At 39.7% G+C, this 18,472-nt stretch overlaps 1 protein-coding gene across 1 annotated transcript in view; it reads right to left on the reverse strand.

The window, feature by feature from the left end:
* ANO2 (anoctamin 2) overlaps window positions 1–18,472 on the reverse strand; it is a 276,926-nt gene that overhangs the window by 107,797 nt on the left and 150,657 nt on the right. The window contains exons 14-15 of the mRNA XM_089669916.1: window positions 4,543–4,614; window positions 3,248–3,449 (exon numbers count right to left, since the gene is read on the reverse strand). Coding sequence (XP_089526042.1) covers window positions 3,248–3,449; window positions 4,543–4,614 — 274 coding nt within the window. The remainder of the gene's footprint in view (window positions 1–3,247; window positions 3,450–4,542; window positions 4,615–18,472) is intronic.

Genomic DNA, 18,472 nt, shown 5'->3' on the forward strand with positions numbered 1-18,472 from the left:
GTTCTGCATCTACTGGGACTGCTGACATCACCTCCAAGCAACAGTCTCCGCACTTCTGAATGTCTACACAAGGGAGGATATTACAGGTAAACAACATGGCTGAACTACATTCACAGCACATGTAATCTTATGGGAAGTTTGTTTTTAAAATGAATGATCTGGTGATAGGGTATTTTTAAACAGACACGTACAATACATACTATGATTTTTGGGTACCTGTGGACATCTTGATCATTACCTGGCCTAACTATAACAAGATCGATCATGTAACAATCTGCCAGATGACTAGACCACCCAATTGCCCAGAAATGCTTTGCAATCCAGTCTGTGGACATGTAAAGAACAAAAATATGTGATTGTCTGTTTCCCCTGCAACCCTCAATAGATGGAATATGAGAACAGAGGAACATTATACAGTGTGTTGATTTGTATGAGCATGCCGCTCAGCTATTTGCAAGCAATGCCACAAATGCTTGGATTCCTTCCTCATCAATTTAGTAAGCTGTGTTAATAATAAATTTGTTCTTTGTTTCCAGTTAAGGTTAACCTCAGCTGAGTAGTATGCCATGAAAGCAAGGAAAAGCTATTGTATTAGCTGCACCAATTTAATGCCTATTAAACAAGTACCTGTCACGCTAGTAATAGTTGGTCACATTCAACTGAAATTTACAACATGCTTGGAGTTCACTAGCATTGGGCCAACCATGGGTACTGTGTGGAAAGTTAGAGACTTTGCCCCTCATAGGCAATCTATGGGTGACCCAGTCTGGCCTGACCAGAATCCAGGACCTCTATTCAGCCCACTGTGCCTGCCAGCTTTAGTCCCATTCCTGTACCTGAGCACAAACCCATGTCCAACAGTATTTCCCTGTTGGAATAGAAAAGAGTCCACACTATGGTCCTCTGAAAGGATATTTAATTATCTGATGAATTAGGGTGAGTATGTTCTGCTGTAAAGGATAGTGGCCACACAATGCTTAAACCAAATAATAACAGTTTATACCCTTTCAGACACAGAGGTAACAAGAGATGAGACCTGCATACTAGCAGTGGGTTATATGATGTCCTGGTATTCCCACAGATGGGAGTGCAATTGAAGTGGGAAATGTCCATAAGTTCCTGACTACATTCTGGCTCTGGACAGGTTCAATACAGGGAATAGAAAAAATACTTTGTTCCCAGACCAGTGACTGCAGACATGCCCTTCTACCCTGCCAAATCCTTATAAGTTGTAGCCCTCTTGTCCTGAACAGGGGTTACTATCTAAATTTAGTTTTTGGTCGGCAGTAGTGATGGCAGGGTATATCTTGTTACCAATTAAGCACTGTATTGATGTGGGAAGTCACGGAGCATATACCATTTTAAGGCCTATATATTTTTCATAACATGTGAGTGCAATATGTACTCTGTAATATGTACATTTAATAAAGAAGTGTTGCAGTATTACACTATTAGTGTCCCCCTTGTTTTTGCATCTCTTCTGCCTGCTTGAGTTTTGTTGGAAAGAATTGAGCAAGTACTCCCATTTTGAATCCTGGTTATTCCTGTGAGCACACTTAACCAGTAAAAGCCTTGTTGACTCTTAAACCCTACAAGCTAAAAGTGCATCAAATCTGGATTGTTGGAAAGGATTGAGCAAGTACTCCCATTCTGAATCCTGGTTATTCCTGGGAACACACTTCACCAGTAAAAGCCTTGTTGACTCTTAAGCCCTACAAGCTAAGAGTCCATCAAATCTGGTGAGTGTGGATTGTATTGGAAGGTGATCTCAGAGCACTGTGTGGTGATATCATTTAAAGAACACTATTTGTTTTGGCACAGATTTTTTTTGATTGGAGTACTTGATCACGGTTTCTTTGGGACAATGGACTTTATCACTTTTTAAAATCATTTGTATATATTTCATTTTTGCGCTGTGTTATTGATTATATTCATAAAATTTTATCTACCCACATCTCTGGATCTACTGATAATCCTGATGTGTGGCTTTCGCCCCCCAAAGCTGCTTTTATTTCCTATCCCTTTACTCTCTTGTCATGCCATGTGCCAGGGAATTGTGCGGTTATATGTGGGTGGGTTGAGAGTCCTCGGGCCTGCATAAGCTTAAGTTGTGAGTGGACAGGCCTTACACAAAGAAGCTTCTCCTTCATAGGCAAGGCATACAGTCACTTTAATGAGTCCCTGTATCCAAACCATTGATTTCAATAAACATCTACCCTTTAGATATGTGGATTTAAGATATTTTATGCATTTTATTTACCTGTAACGGCCTCCCTTTTGTAGACATCCAAAAGTGCTGAGACTGGGCACTGCCATCTTTCATTAATAGTGGACTCAAATGCATGCAGATCTACAAATACTTCAATCCAAACTCTTTTTTTCTGTGTTCTATGTTTTCATAGTAATTGCTTATTGCTGTTAACTAACTAAATATACTATTAAAGAAGAACTTAGCGCTTATCTGAAATACTTATGAGCAGAAAGGATTATTATTGCAGAAAAAAACATACTATGGCTCTTCTGCAATAAAGGCTACTTACCTTCCTCCTTGAAAGAAGCTTTAGAATGCATACTGAATTGTGCATACGCAGCTTCAATGTACAGTTTTGGCACACCTCAGTGCCAGGATATATGATCTCCCATGCACATGAATCGGAGTCACAAACCAGTCTTTCTAATTAAGTGATCCAAATACCCCCAAACCCTAAAGAAGCAAAGGGAGAAAATGTTGGTGGCCACAAGGGTGCTGGTGGATGCTGCATCACTCAAGCGGAGGTAAGTATTATAGGGTTTAGTTTGATGATCCTGCTAGAAATTCAGTGAGTTCTTAACATCCTGTGCAAATCTCAAGTCTTATCAGCCCTGCCCAGTTTGGTTGTGTAAACTACAAAACACCTCCATGTCTCCAACATGGGATTGGGGTTGTCCCTGGGTGACAACACTTCTCTGTAGATACAGTACAAAGAGCAAGTGTTGTTACTCTAGAACAGGAAATGTGTTAGTGGTAAGATCACCAAATTACAATAAAGGAAACAGATCTACTGTAAGAATTAGTAAGGTTCAATATAATCCACATACATAACATTGAATCTTCCAAATTACTAAAAATCATAAATTTACTAATTACTAGAAACTATATTAGAAGAAGTCAAGCACAGAGTTTACATTCTTTAGCTTTTTCCTTCAGAGAATTACATTTGCTATACACTGCAGATACTCCTTAATGACAGCTGAGTAATCCACTTACCTATTTCTGTAAGCCATTTTGCGACTGACCCATAAATTTCATCTAATATAAGAATTACAACTAAGTTAATGATAACGGCAGTTGCTGTCACAGTCACACGAACGTTTGCTCTTGTGCTTTCATTTGTGCTTAATGCCAAGGCTGCTGAAATTGTGATACGGTATATGATGACTCCAAACACTGCTGAAAATGTTAGCGCAATCTGCAAATGCAAGAAATACAGTCAGCTTGAGATAAAAAATGTTTTATTTTCTAGTTGTTGTGTATAGTACCAGTCTATTAGGAATTAATCTCTTCTCCATCATACTAACCCACATGGAAGAAAAATATATTTGAAATATATTTTAAAAATATTCTTCCCAAGTATATTGACATGTATTTGAAATGCTACAATTTTTTCGAACTGCAGAATTGAAAACTGTTGAATAAAACTTTAGCTAGTAGGTAGCTTGCCACCTACCTTTTAACTGACATGTAACTGAGTTGGGACTGGCTTCCTGATCATGCAGTCACCATGACTGGCTATCAGAGCGATCACTTGATGAGCCTCTCCCAAGCTCCCAACTATAAACAATGACTGGAAACTCTGGGTGACAGCTTGTTGTTGTAAAGGATGAAGGTTTCTGTACCTTCATGCATTCTATGCCAGGAGTTTGGGGGGGGACTCAAGAAAAAGATGGTCAGGGATGCTCTGTGCAAAACCACTGCACAGAGCAAGTAAGTATGATGTGTTTGTTATTAAAAAAACAAAGCAAAGATTTTACATCACTTTAAGGAGAGATGTTGCTTTAGCTGGGGTGAAAACTTAAAGCAAAAAAAAAACTCTTCAAAGCAAGGGGAAATTTTTCTTCCCCTTCCGATTTCCTCTCTAAGACTCTTATGAACAGGTTTCTCCATTGGAATATTTCCTCCTATATCCTGCTCTGGTGACAACTGTCTGAGAGGGGATTCCCCATCACTTTCTGCCCATGTGGTCACATAGAGAGGGGAAAACTATCCAGGAAGAACAGAGACAGCTATAAAAACCTGACAGGGGTTTATCACCTTTCCACTCTATCCAGAACTATAGAAAAAAAAGCATTGACTTTAGATAGTCTTTCATTATGCCTTGAAAATCCATGTCATTGCTCACATCACATTTGTTTATTTTAACAGGGAAGTTACACTTTTATGTATCAGCACAGTATGAAAATTAAAAAAAAAAAAAAAAAAAAAGAAAAAACACAAACACATGGCACATCACAAAATAAACTGTGTTAAGTTGGAATATTAAAATGTCATAATAATTCACCTACCATAAATAAAATAGCTCCAAAATTAACCAAATAGGCGGGAATGCGGTCCTTCCATGTCAATTTGTCTTTTTTCTAAAATATACAGAAACAAAACATTATATTAGAAAGATCTGACCAAAAATAATACTTACAAGAAAAGAACATGTAAATTCTATTTTCCTGATGGGTGACAACAGCAGAACATGCCTGTGTAATGTGTATTAGCACGAGCAAATTGAAGTCTACACTGAGAAAGTGTGTGACAGGGTGACAACGCAGGAGAACAATAGAGAGCCAGGGACAGAGCGTTGTCACAGAAAGTACCTGCATAAGGACCTTCATAACGATTTTCAAGTATTATCTTAACGAAAACTGCAGTTAAAAAATACATTTTTTTTTGTTTTTTTTTACTTTACATTAACATGTTAAGCCCTATTTGAGATTTTAGTGATTGGGCACATCAGGGGTTCTAACATGCCCAACACAACAAACACTTTACTCCTGCGCTAGGAAAGGACTCAGTAGACCCAATAGGAATGTTCTGGAATTTTCTGGAATATGCACTGCTTGCTGCCCTCAACAGACCGAGGTGGTCCGAATACACTGGATACAAATGGAGAAACAGAAAAAGGGCGCACCGACCTAGTGCATTATCGTTTAAAATAATTTATTAAAGAAACAAAAATAGGTATCATACTCACAATGGACATAATAACACAGGCATGTCAAACTGAACAAGATGTATGATCCAAACAACATCTGAGTCCATACGATGGAACCCTGGATGACCAACTGGCTAACGTGTTTCAAGGACACAACCTCTTCCTCAGAGCCAGGCTTGTTCAGTTTGACATGCCAGTGTTATTATGTCCATTGTGAGTATGATACCTATTTTTGTTTCTTTAATAAATTATTTTAAATGATAATGCACTAGGTCAGTGCGCCCTTTTTCTGTTTCTCCATTTGTATCCAATTCTAACATGCCCCCTTTCCTCAAGCCTTGAGTCTTACATCAGTTTATATATGGCTGGACTGGATTGCATTATCACTAATGACCTCCATGTTGAAAAAGCTGCCTGTGGTTCTTACCACAGATATCACAATTAGGATTGATAATGCCATTGAGTCAAGTCATATTTAAGGTGATAGAAAACTCAAGTTCTAATGAAGGTTGTGTGTTCAAAAACCCCAAAACGCATTGGTTATTTTTTAAAGTCTAAATATGTAGTAAATTACCAACTCAGACACTTTGACCTATGTGTGTGGCATTCTTACTACTGGTTATATAGTTGCACTTTGCTCAGAAAAGCCCCCTTTACCTGGGATTCTTGAATACATTGGGTAAACCTTACCAAAGTGACTCAGCTTGATCAGTGAGATGGCCTTTCACAGCAATACTGGATACATACAATTGCATGTCTAGCAACTCTTATGCATGTACCTTGATTGCTTTTATGCCTTGTCAGTAGGTGGGCAGTAACATTCAGAACATCCAGGTAGCCAGGCACAAATTGATAATGACAGGGAGATCTCACTTTCCAGCCCAGAATTCTCTGCCTATAGCTAAAATATCACTTCTGAGTGGACATATCTTTCAAGAAATTGTTCACTGTGCTCAGCCTTTAAATTATAGATCACTTCTGAGTGGACACGTCCTTAATGAAATTGTTCCTTGTACTCAAACTATAACTAAAATATAACGTCTGGGTGGACCCTTTTACATATTGCTAAAAAAATATATTCAGCATTCTTTTTAATATCCCAGAGTCCTCTTTCCTAGCATTCAAATCAGACAATGAAAACTACAACCAGAAATGATTCATACCTTCAATGCCAATAAAAATTCATTGGAGTACAGCTAACGATGGTAAAATTAGCAGCAGATCATGCATATGGACATTATGAATTACATTTTTAATGTGTGAAGATATTAAACAAAAATGTTTCCATGGAATGTGATTTTATGACGAATTCCATTTTCATTTTATCATTAGGAAAATATTTTTGTTTACAATTTTGCAGATGCTGCACACGTGGGCTCCACAGCCAAGATATCATATGTGATCCAGAAACTTTATTTCACCAGCAGAATGGAAATATGGGGGAATGTAACTGAAAAAGTGTGTACTTTGGAGTACTTTGCAGTAATGCACTGTAAAATTCACATTTTACTGTTGATCACCACAACACATAGATCACAAGTGGGCCCTAAAAGCAGTTGACTGATTAAAATGTTTAGGAAGAAACAGGGGCGGACTGATGACTCATGGGGCCCCCGGGCAATAGGGGATCATGGGACCCCTGTGTCCTTGCCCAAACTCAAACAAGCCTATGAAAAAGGTACCAGGGGCATCTCATGGGGCCCCCTACTGACCCCGGGCCCTCGGGCAGTGCCAGAGTTTCCAAATGGTCAGTCCGCCCCTGGGAAGAAATATTTCAGAGGGGCTGACATTTGAATGCATGTTCAAATGAGCAAACAAAAAGAAGTTTTTTTAAAAAAAAAAGCACACTGGCTTTAGTAAAGCAACTCCCCAACAAACAAGCTGTCAGCTCAATAGGTACCAGAAAGTAGCTCAAAATTAAATTAAATGTAAATATACCCAAATTGCCACCAAACCATATGGTAAAAGAATACAGGAAGATTTTAATCTTTCACAATCTGACCATATTAACTAACATGTATCAGGTGCAACAACACTCCATCCTCCATTATTCTAAGCCCTGGAGATGGGGAATGTGGTTGCCCTCAAAATGAATTGGATGTATTCATATGGTCTATTGTGAACAATTAAAATCTTCTTAGACTCTTTCGCCTTAGATTTGGTGCCTAATTTTGTTTATTTACAACTTTAAAAAGATTCAGAGACAGGTTTTCCAAAAACCTTTCTTTTCATATGCATCCTGATATTTTTCAGTTAGCCAATCAAGAGCATCACTAAAGTTCCAACTTTTTTTAGATTTTACAGGAAAACATTGGATATGTTAGGACAGAACACCTTAGATGGTAGATTATGCAGTAGTGGTCAGTTTATTAGATATAGGAACTTCAGGCACAACCCTAGACCTATAAACCGCTACAGAAGACTCTCAGAGATTGTGAATGTACTAAAGGAAATAGTAGGAGACCGGATATATATGCTACAGGAGATGGTCAAAGATTACAGGCATGCTATAGGAGATGGTTAAATGCGGTAGACATGCTACAGGAGATGGTCAGAGGCTGTGAACATGCTACAAAAGTAGCTCAGAGATTGTGGACTAACTACAGAAAAACATCAGAGTCAACAAACATTCTACAGGAGGTAGCCAGAGACTGTAGACATGCTACGGGAGGCTATCAGAGACAGCAGACAAGATACAGAAGGGGGTCAGAGACTGCCAACATGCTACAAGAGACTAAAACTTACAGTGACCATGCTACAGGAGGTGGTCAAAGACTGTGGACATACTACAGGAGCCTATCAGAGACATTAAACATGCTATGGGAGACTGAAACAAATAGTGAATATGCTACAGGAAGTGGTCAGAGACTGTCAACATGTTACAAGAGGTGGTCAAAGACTGTGGACATGCTACAGGAGACTATGAAAGACTGCAAACATGCTATGGAGACTATCAGAGACAGCAAACCTGCTATAGGAGGTGGTTAGAGATTGTGGACATGCTACAGGAGACTATTACAGATAACAAACATACTACAGGAGGTGGTCAAATACTGTCAACATGCTACAGGAGGCGGTCAGATACTGCTGAAGTGTTGCATGAGACTGTTACAGATCATTTTGCAGCCCCTTTACAAATGAATGCTCCCACATTTGTTTTCTCTATAGCCCCCTTATAAAATTTGTGTCACCACATTTAATACTCCAAATAGATATGTTATAGAAGATAGTACAGTATACAAGGAAGGTGCACACTTTCCCAGGGGATTGCTTTGTTATAACACCTTCCCTTAAGATGATTGACGTAACAATTCAACACATAACTGCACCTACTGTATGTAATAGTGATCACTCCAACTTCCCAACCATCCACTAAATTATCCCCCCACACTAAATTATCAAAGATCCCTATGTCTCTGATTTAACCAGACACACTGCTCATTCAGATTCTCAAGCACTAAGTGTGGATTCACACATGTGTGGTGTGAATTGAAGCTCTGCTTTCACAGCTTACTGACACAACAGTTGTTCTGTGGTTCAGGTCAGGTTTACATCAGGATTAAGAGAGAAAACCAGCCTGAAATCATTCAAAAGTAGTTCCGATAGAAGTCAATGATTCTGTTTTCTGTATCTGAACTGGACTGCACTGCTTAAAAATCAGACAGGACTCTTTTTCAATCCGCAGTGAATCCGCACTGCCAGTACAGAGGACATATGTGAACAGGCACCATAGAAAGCAATGATATTTCTCATATGCTGAGAAATATACGCATATATGTGAACCGGCTCTAAGTCTATTGTGTGTATATGGTCTTTTTGGTCACTTTATGCACCTGACATTTTCCCCTAATAAGCAAACCTACATAGTTGCAGTTATGTGTTTGGTTGTAAAGGAAACAAACCTAACCTTTGAACTGACAAAAGCCAGCGCAATTACTGTATTTTCTTTAGTAGTCTAAGCCCGGGTTCACACTGATGCGGTGCAGAACAAAATGCTTGACACACTTAAACGTGTTTACAAAAACACAACTTTAGGTGCGTTTTTGACCTTGCTTTCCTACTGCCTGGAGAAAGGTGTTCAAGTGAGTGTGCATGAGGTCTAAGTGAAGGTTAATGCCCTCTTAGACAATTATCATCAGAACCGGTGCTCCCATTAAGAAAGTCCTATGGAAAGGAGAAGCAGCACAGTCAGCTCAGATACTATCAGAAAGCATGCTGATAGGGGGATTATACAGAGTAACAGAGCAATGAACAAATTACTATGCTGTTTCTCTTTAACAAGCTTAGGCTAGACTCAGATCTTTGCATGTCAGGAATGCACGTAAAATCACATGCTTCCTTGACATACAGAGAAAAGTGTTGAACTTTAGCAGATGTGCAGCGGTGCCATTAATTCTTAATAGCACCCCCACACATCTGCAAATACTAATTGTTGATGGCACCTCCACACATCTGCAAACACTAATTGTTGATGGCACCCCCACACATCTGCAAACACTAATTGTTGATGGCACCCCCACACATCTGCAAACACTAATTGTTAATGGCACCCCCACACATCTGCAAACACATGAAGCATTTTTGTAAAGGAGTCAGGAACTTCTTTTCTGCATTTCTTGTGCATAGGGTAGCCATGCACTTGGTCGCACCTGTAGGTATGACTCAAGTTCCGTTCACAAAACATTCAGGTGCATGCATTCCTGCATGTGGCATGTACGGCAGCTCATTCATTTCAATGGGCTGCCCTATGTGTGAGAAGCTCACATACAAAGTCTCTGACCCTTTTGCAAGATTGTGCTGGACTGCTTGTGAACTGCTGAGGCACCATGCGTTTTGACACATGGTAGTAGACGGATGGGGCTGCCATTAGGAGAAGAGCAGTACATATCTGTGAGTGTAGGGAAAGTGCGTAAGTCTGCACACATTACCAACACGTACAAAATGTGAACCTAGCATAAAGGCAGGTCAATGACAGTCTAGGCTCAGAGGAAGTAGTTTGCATGATGCAGGTTGTCATTCAACCAAGACGACTGAGGACATCTAGTGGTTGAAAAGAAGCACTGTGAGTGACAGCTATAGCAGGAAAAACGTATTTTATTTTATTTTTTAATGGGCTAATATTTTATTTAAATTTTGTCCGGAGTTCTATTTTAAACGGCCATGAGATTTTAGTGATTGGGTTTACATACCGCATGCTTTATATGAAAAATAAATGACACTGCCATTATGACATAGCACTATGTAGAGCTACATACATCGAAATAAAGAAACAACTTCACATTTGTAATTTATGCAGCCATTGGGGGTTACTATCCAAAACTTGTGTGGTATCTATATGTTCTCTATAAATTACAAGTTCATCGTGGACTTCTAGCTCACTGCTCAGAGAATTATTTCATTTCATCGGAACATGTGTATGTTTTATTACAGTTGTGTGTATCTGTGGTGTATTAAAAGCTTGTTGAGTCTTGAGAGAGTCATATTATTTTTCAGAGGGGGACCGGAGGTCAGCAGTAAGTTCTGAGCCAGCCTTAACCCTTCCTTGGCTGGAAAAATTCCAAGATGAGTCGCAGCAGATACAAATACAGCACAGGACAGAATATTACCTGCAACTTTATTTTTTCCCATTTGGAAACAATGTCACATCAGCAAGGAAGCTATGAAAATCAAACTTGAATGTTTACCAGGATGTCCGCTTGGTTAATGTGCAATCTGAAATGAACCATAACTTTGAAAAGCAAAAAAGAATGACTCACTCAAGTAACTCTCCAGAAGATGAGCCAAATACTGCGGTGAGTCACGGACTAGAGTTGTGGATTGATGGAGAAAAATTGGGATTCACTTCATCCATGAAAATGCTGGTGTAGCTTGCTGTTATTTTAAATGGGTTTTCCCTTTTTCTATCAAACAAATACAGCTGTCCTTAATAATGCAGAGAGTGGCGCTGATGTGATGAGCACTGCGATCTGCCTCATAATATGTGAGTGCAGAGCACTAGGATGATGCCTCCTCAGGGGCGGGCTCATAACACCCTGTACACACAGTTTTCTGAGTTGAATGACAGAGGACATCTAGTGGCAGAAAAGACTTATAGCTGGGGGCAGCACTGGAGAGGAGGAGATGAGGATTACAGCCAGAGCAGGAGAGGTAGAGGAAGCACAGATCCACAAAATGAAATAAAGCAGAAGTAGAGATCCTTGCACTGCATATTCTCAGGTACAGCTTCCTCTCCAGCAAAGAGAACAGCAAGCAGTACAGTAGATACATGACCAAATCTCCCTCCGAATCAAAGGCATCAGTGCCTTATATGATGTCAATCTGCAGATTTAAAGCATTAAGGTTCAAGGCACAGCAGCTAATTTATGTGCTATCTGTAGTATCGCCTGTCGCTGAGCAATGTTATTACCGCATTAACATTTATCTTGCTGCAATTTCAGTAGAATTTGTTTTCTTTTAGTTTCAGGGGGTGCCAATAGTTTCAGTAGGGTCAGTAAGGGTCAGATGCTGAATGCTGGCCTACCCATAAGTACTAGGCATTAAAATACAGCCTTGCCAATTACTATACACCAGTGATGCGGCTATAAATGCTGAAAAATGTATTCAATACCTCTTTATTTCTTACAGCATACCATTACACACTATAAACCAATACTATATGGACACATATATTAATTTTTTTAGTTTAGGATAAAATAGTGTAGCACAGACCCCTGAATGGCACAGCAGATTTGTCTCAGGATTTCTTCCTGTGTGGGTGTAAAGGCAGCCAGGCACAAAGCAGCACAAACAGTCTCACAACTGAAGGACCAGGCATGGAATGTCTTTATAAGATTTAATGTTCATAGAATTTGGATAGGGTGAGCTTTGGGATACTTCAAAATGAGAGCATTAAGTAAGCAGAGGATATTCTTTGCCTTGTCTACGCTCTTCAGCACAATTCTTCTCTTAGACTCTATGTACTCGGGACGTTTGGAAAACACTTCTGAACGATGGAAACTGCTGGAAAACATAGGTTAAAAAAAGTCTTTTTTATACCGCGTTAAATCACCTGATGAATCCGCGTTTGTCTCACTTCCACACTATACCAGATCTGGGGCTGTGGGCGACTACAGGCATCAAAAGGGTAGGTGACGTAGTGAGAGATGGCAACCTGCTCACATTTCATCAGATAATAATAATAAATAAGATATAATCTTCCAAATCATTATTTCCAAGATATTCAACTGCTCCACGTGCACCAATCTCAATTTAGCAATTTGACCATAGAGACTCAGCCTTCAGTCGTTGAAAGTCTGCTGACAGATGACTCGCTTTTAAATACCTTATCAGTGGTGTATAAGGAATTGTTCCAAACATCCCAATACAGCTGCAACTCTGTAGGGAAAAATGAAGTGTGGAAGTCTTGGGTATCCAGGGGGAGGACTGCGATATGTGGGACCACCCATTCAAACATTTGGTATTGGCTAAAGATAGATTGACTAACTTTAGATTCCTGCACAGAATCTATTATACCCTGGCAAGGCTGGTGGGAATATACTCCACTTCCTCAGTGGAGTGTTGTAGTTGTTCCCTTTCCCCTGCTGACTTCACCACATATTCTGGCACTGCCAGCCCGTTACTGTTTTCTGGAAAGACGTTACATTGTGTATCGCAGAGGTCCTCCCAGCCTCGGTTCCTCTGACTATCTCTGTATGCCTCTTGGGCCTGGTAGATGCGGTTGTTCCGACCAATGCCCATAGAACCCTTCTCAACAGTTTATTATTTTATGCTCACAAGGCTATTATATTGCACTGGAAGAAACTCAATGCTCCCACTGTTATCTTCTGGAAAGGTCTAGTAAATACGATGATCTCATACTACAAGGCCACTTACCTATTGAGGGGTTGTATGAAGACATTTAATAAAGTCTTGCAAGCGTGGCTTTCTTCTTCTGATACAATGGGTTAGGCCACATGGTGTATTATATTGAGATCTCTTACAAATTCCAACATACCAGTTCACCATATAACTATCCCTCTTATAGTAATGTTCGTGAGGACATGTATATGAGATTTTACCTGCTTATTTCACTCTTGTGTTATTATTCATTACTGACTGGAGGAGGTTATACTGTTGGAGGGATCTCTCTGAATGATAATCATTGGATTGAAGGTGAAGGGAGGGTGTAATGGGGAAGGGGGGTAGGTTCTTTTAGTTCTGTTATTTGGTCTCTGCTATTAAATTCCAATGGAAGTTGTTGCTATATTATTCTTGTACTTGTTCAGGGCACTGCGCTGCTAGGCCTGTATAGTGTTTGGTGCCCTGCAAAGTGCAATGTTAAGTTTTATATATGTTTTCATGCAAAATTGAATAAAAATAATCATAAAAAAACTGAAATACTCCTTTTACACCAGCCAACATGCTATAATGCATATGCACAGGTGTGCATTGTGCAGGAGCTGTGAGGTGCAGTGCGATGTGCTTTTACAGTACATTGCACTGTTTATTTTGTATTCCTTTTTTAAAACTTTAATAAAGTGTCAAAAAATACATTTTAGTCAACTTAATACACTACAGTATGTTGTGAAGTGCTGCGGTGCAGTCAGATGTACACCTTAAAGCAGTGTGATGGTGTAACCAGGGCACATAGAAAACATTTTTCTGCGTGCCCTTGGTGTGAGCCTGCGTTGATCTATGAAGGTCAACGCAGCCCAATGGACATGGTGTGAACGAGCTGTTAATTGCTACATTTTAAATAATTTGTTATACTAGGAGTTTGAAGCCTTTCAGAAACTTACTATTGTATACTTGAAATTAGTATCCTTTTTTAGTTAAATGTACAGTATGTAGGCTATCAATTTATATCACTGTGGCTAACAATATTACATACAATCTATTACCATATTGACATCATTCTTGTAGACCAGGAAGGCTTCTCCATAGAAAAAAATCAGGTATTTTTATCAAGGTCAAAGGTTTTCCAGCAACTTAAGTAAATTAGGTTTGTCGTTTATTATCAGAAATGGTCACCCATTTCCAGCATTGTATTACCACTGCATGCTTACACATGATTGCCTGTCATGTTCTGAGCTACTTTATGTCATTTAAGATATGTGTAAGAGAACGTTTGACCCTGGTAATGAAATTGAAGCATCTAATCTGAGCAATACTAAAGAAGGTTTTCATTTTGTCAGATCCATCGCCATGAGAGAAGGCTTTGACCTTGTAAGATTTACAGAGTTACATTTACAAAAATCATTAGATATTAGTCTTTTTTTCCATTCGTATGATGACTTTTAAACAAAGCTATTATTTTATAGGCATCCTTTCCTTCCTGTTCAAGTTCCTTTCATTTTGAATGTAGTGGTTTATTTATGAAAGCGTCATTACAGATTTTAAAAGCTGTTGCTAAATCAAAGCTACACCTCTCCAATTAGCAGGGAGCAAGAGCTTTAATGATTGGAGACCACTAGCCAGGGGCATGTCAAACCTCTGCAGAGAGATGCACTCCCACCCAGCCAGCCTAGTGTAAAATTGAAAATGGCCTCAGCCTCTAAGTCTTCACCAAGGCCACGCCCTCTGGTGTGTTTCGTTCCGCCCACCTGAGCTTAATCATAGAGCTACAATTAAGCTTCGGGCGGAGCTTAGTGTGTCATGCAGTATGGCCTTGTGGGCTGAAGCCAGTTTCAAGTTTACAATAGGCTGGTTGGTTGGGAGTGTGGCGCTTTTCTGATCCCAACACATCGCTTTGGATGAACACTTTTGGCAACCTGTACCCTGCCACCTGGTGATCATGAGAGTTTGCTTCCCCAGCTTGACTGGCATTCGAAATCTAGTACCTAAGGTCATCAAAATACAAAGTACCTCTGAGGAAGTCATATGACCTGTTAACAAATTGTGTAGGGGTGGAGCTTAATGAATGACATCATCACATTCAGGAAATACAGGAAATACTGGTATCCGAGCACTGTGACTGATGTGATATGCACATAATGTATGCAAGCGATTGTATCTTGGTGCTTGTGAGCACCTAAACAATGAGAGTGCTATTTTTATATGGGAACGTGTGAATAAAGTGAAACTTAAAGATAAAACACTATTTAGTTTGTTTCCTTTATATGTGGCTTAGTTTAGGAGGAGAAAAGAGAAAGAGCTGGAGTAGTCATTATAAAGAAGTTTCTGCAATAATCAGGAGGACCCCCTATTTCATAGGTGCATAAGGAGGTGCCATACCACTGAGGACCACCATAGCTTTTCTGCAGTGTACTTACTGTATGTCCATTTAGAAGGGGGCATGAGCCTACTTGGCCCTATAAAAATGGTAAGGTCATTGAACCCAGCTGAGAGCACAAATGAAGAAGATGTGAGCACATTATGATAAGAGATATACAGTATATTGAAGTGTTCATGTGTGCTTCATATTATTTGGTTTATATGTGGTTGTTTGTTGTATAACCACTTGCCTTCCAGAAGATTTACCCACCTTCATGACCAGGTCATTTTTTGCTATGCGGTACCGTGCTACTTTAACTGACAATTGCTTTTTTTTGCTTTTTTATTATATAAATGAAAAAAGAAAAAACAATATTTTTTAGTTTTTGCTATAATACATATCCAATAAAACAAACTAAAAATTAATTTCTTCATTTAGGCCAAAATATATTCTGTTACATGTCCTTGGTAAAAAATAAAAATCCCAATAAGTGTATGTTAATTGGTTTGCATGAAAGTTATAGCGTCTACAAATGATGGTATACTCTATATATTGGAATTTTAATTTATTTCTTTATTTAGTTAGTTAGTTATTTACTTACTAGTAACAACAGAGATCAGCATCTTATCATGGGACTGTGATACTTTGGCAGGTACTGACACTGAGTGGGAAATGACTAACTGCCACTGACATCACCAATGACACTAATTCAGTGACCGGTGTTAATATAAACACTGGGTAGGAAAGGGTTAACATTTGGGGAAATCATTTTGTTAACTGTGTGCCTAGGAAGTGTTTATGTGTGTCCTGATTTTATTAAAGCAGAGTTCCAGCCGTTTTTGTGTGTATTAAAAGTCAGCAGCTACATAAACTGTAGTTGCTGACTTTTAATAAACACACACTTACCTGTCCCGGGGTCCAGGGATGTACTCACTCATGCAGTCCCTTCTCTCCTTCTGTCCTCCACGGCGCCGGCATCCCTACTGTGGGCACCAGGCTGTGACAGCTTGCAGCTTCACAGCCTGGTGCCCACTGTGCATGTGCGAATTGCACAGCGCCTTCTGATTGGTCTAGCAGTCTCCTGGGACCTGTGACAGTTCCCAAAAAACTGCAGGAGCAAAGAGGGGACTGAACCTCCGGTTGCTTCGTCGTGGCAAACTGAGCCGGAAGTGGGAGCGGATACCTGTCAAAATCAGGTACCCGCTCTCCCCTCTCCCCCCAAAAGGTGCCAAATATGGCAGTGGAGGGGGAGGAGGCAAATAAGCGGAGCTTCCGCTTTTGAGTGGAACTCCGCTTTAAGGGATCGTGTTGTTTTTTTTTTCCCTGCTTAGCAGTTCATTAAAAAACAAGATCGCCTGTTTCCTATACAGAAATCTGTGGTGTTTACCATCACAGAGCTCTGTCCTTGAATCACTGAGCCAAACAGCGGGTCCCAGCTGTCAATCACTGGCCAGAACCTGCTGATTGGCTTGTGCTGTAACTAATCACAGCACAGCCAGGTAGGTGGGTGGGTGTGCATGTGCCCCCTACCGGGAAGAGCTGGATCACATATTAGGTACGTGATCCAGCGCAGCAGAACCGCTCTGCTGCTGTTTAACTAAGTGATATGGTGGACAAGCAGATAATGAAGTGCTACGCCATTTTGTAGTTAATTTATTTTACACACTTATATGAGAGTGTAATTGGTGTTGGCAGCTTTTTAGTACTGAGTTTGGGATTTGATCATAGAAGCTCACAAGGGACACTATAATAGTTAAACATTTTATATGTTTTCTATTTTCTGTTGTGAACGACATATGGATTTATGAGATTTGCATTCTGATGTTATGTAGATTTTACACAGCGTCCCAACTTTTTTGGAATTGGGGTTGAATTTAGCTGAAAGTTCGGCTGAGCTTTAAAGGGACATAAACAAAACCTATAGTTGAATGTTAATCTAAAGTAACCCTGTAACATTAGAGAAAACTCCCAATAAACCATATACCATTAAGAATAATGAGAATACATATTAATTTCTGCAGTCAGTGTTGCTGAAAACCATTTCACTGAAGAGAAATCCCTGACCTAAGTCTGTGATGAAACCAACACATCTGGGATTGCTGATCTCTTGTATCCCCTGGAGCACACACTAGTTTCTCCTGCTCACCTCCACCTCACTACTGAAGTCCTGTAGTGACAAAGGGTCCGTGGGAGGAACCACTAAGTACAGTGGGGGACACAGGAGATTAACACTCCCAAAATACAGACAAGAAAATCTCCTTAGGAGATCAGTGGTTTATTGGGAGTTTTCCCTTAGGCCCATTCACACCTGTGCATTCCAAGAATGTACACAGAAACATATGAAAAACAAGCGTCTTGCGCCAAGGAAGCGAGTGACAAACACCAAAATGCTCTTTAAAAAACATTCAAAGCTCATTGCCTGAAAAACGTGCCAAAAAATCATGACATAACAGGGGTGACTGAGGCCTTAGGTGGCAAGGTTGCTTTTAAAGTGAATAGCCTATGTACAGTATACCAATATGTTGAGAATATGTAAAGATAATTTTCGTATTCTGGATCTGAATCTTTGCAAGTGCGGCAGTTCCCTCACTGACCCTATCAGTGGTCTTTTTCTAGTTGACTTTAAGCACTGAATTAGGATTTTCAGGGGAGATCAGAGGAACTAAAGTAGCAGGTATGAGTTTAAATGTAACCATGTCATTATTTTTTTTTAAATTAATATTCTACAGGGGTTTTCTTGTGTCATCTGTCTCAAACAGACTCTTAAACATCTTGTCAAATATTAAATGGGGTAATTTTTTTAGCTTGGCCCACCAGCATGATGGAAACTAGCAGAGATTCATCATACAATTCATAGAGATTACCACAGTTCAGTTGCCTTGCCCTCATTGATTAATAATTACATTCATTCAAGGAGGGTCTTCCTGTGTTATCTGCTTCAAGCCAGGTCTTAAAATTGTTTGTCAAAAAGTAAAGGTTCATAACTGGCTTTGCTTTCCAACCTGGTGGAATCTAATAGTGATTCTTCATAGCGATTGGACTATATACAGTAACTCCCACATTCCAGCTCCCTTGCCCTTTTTGGTTAATTATTTCA

This window comes from Staurois parvus, unplaced genomic scaffold (genome assembly GCF_062004578.1).
Source record: "Staurois parvus isolate SC_StPar_1 unplaced genomic scaffold, SC_StPar_1.0 ptg000010l, whole genome shotgun sequence".
NCBI lineage: Eukaryota > Metazoa > Chordata > Amphibia > Anura > Ranidae > Staurois > Staurois parvus.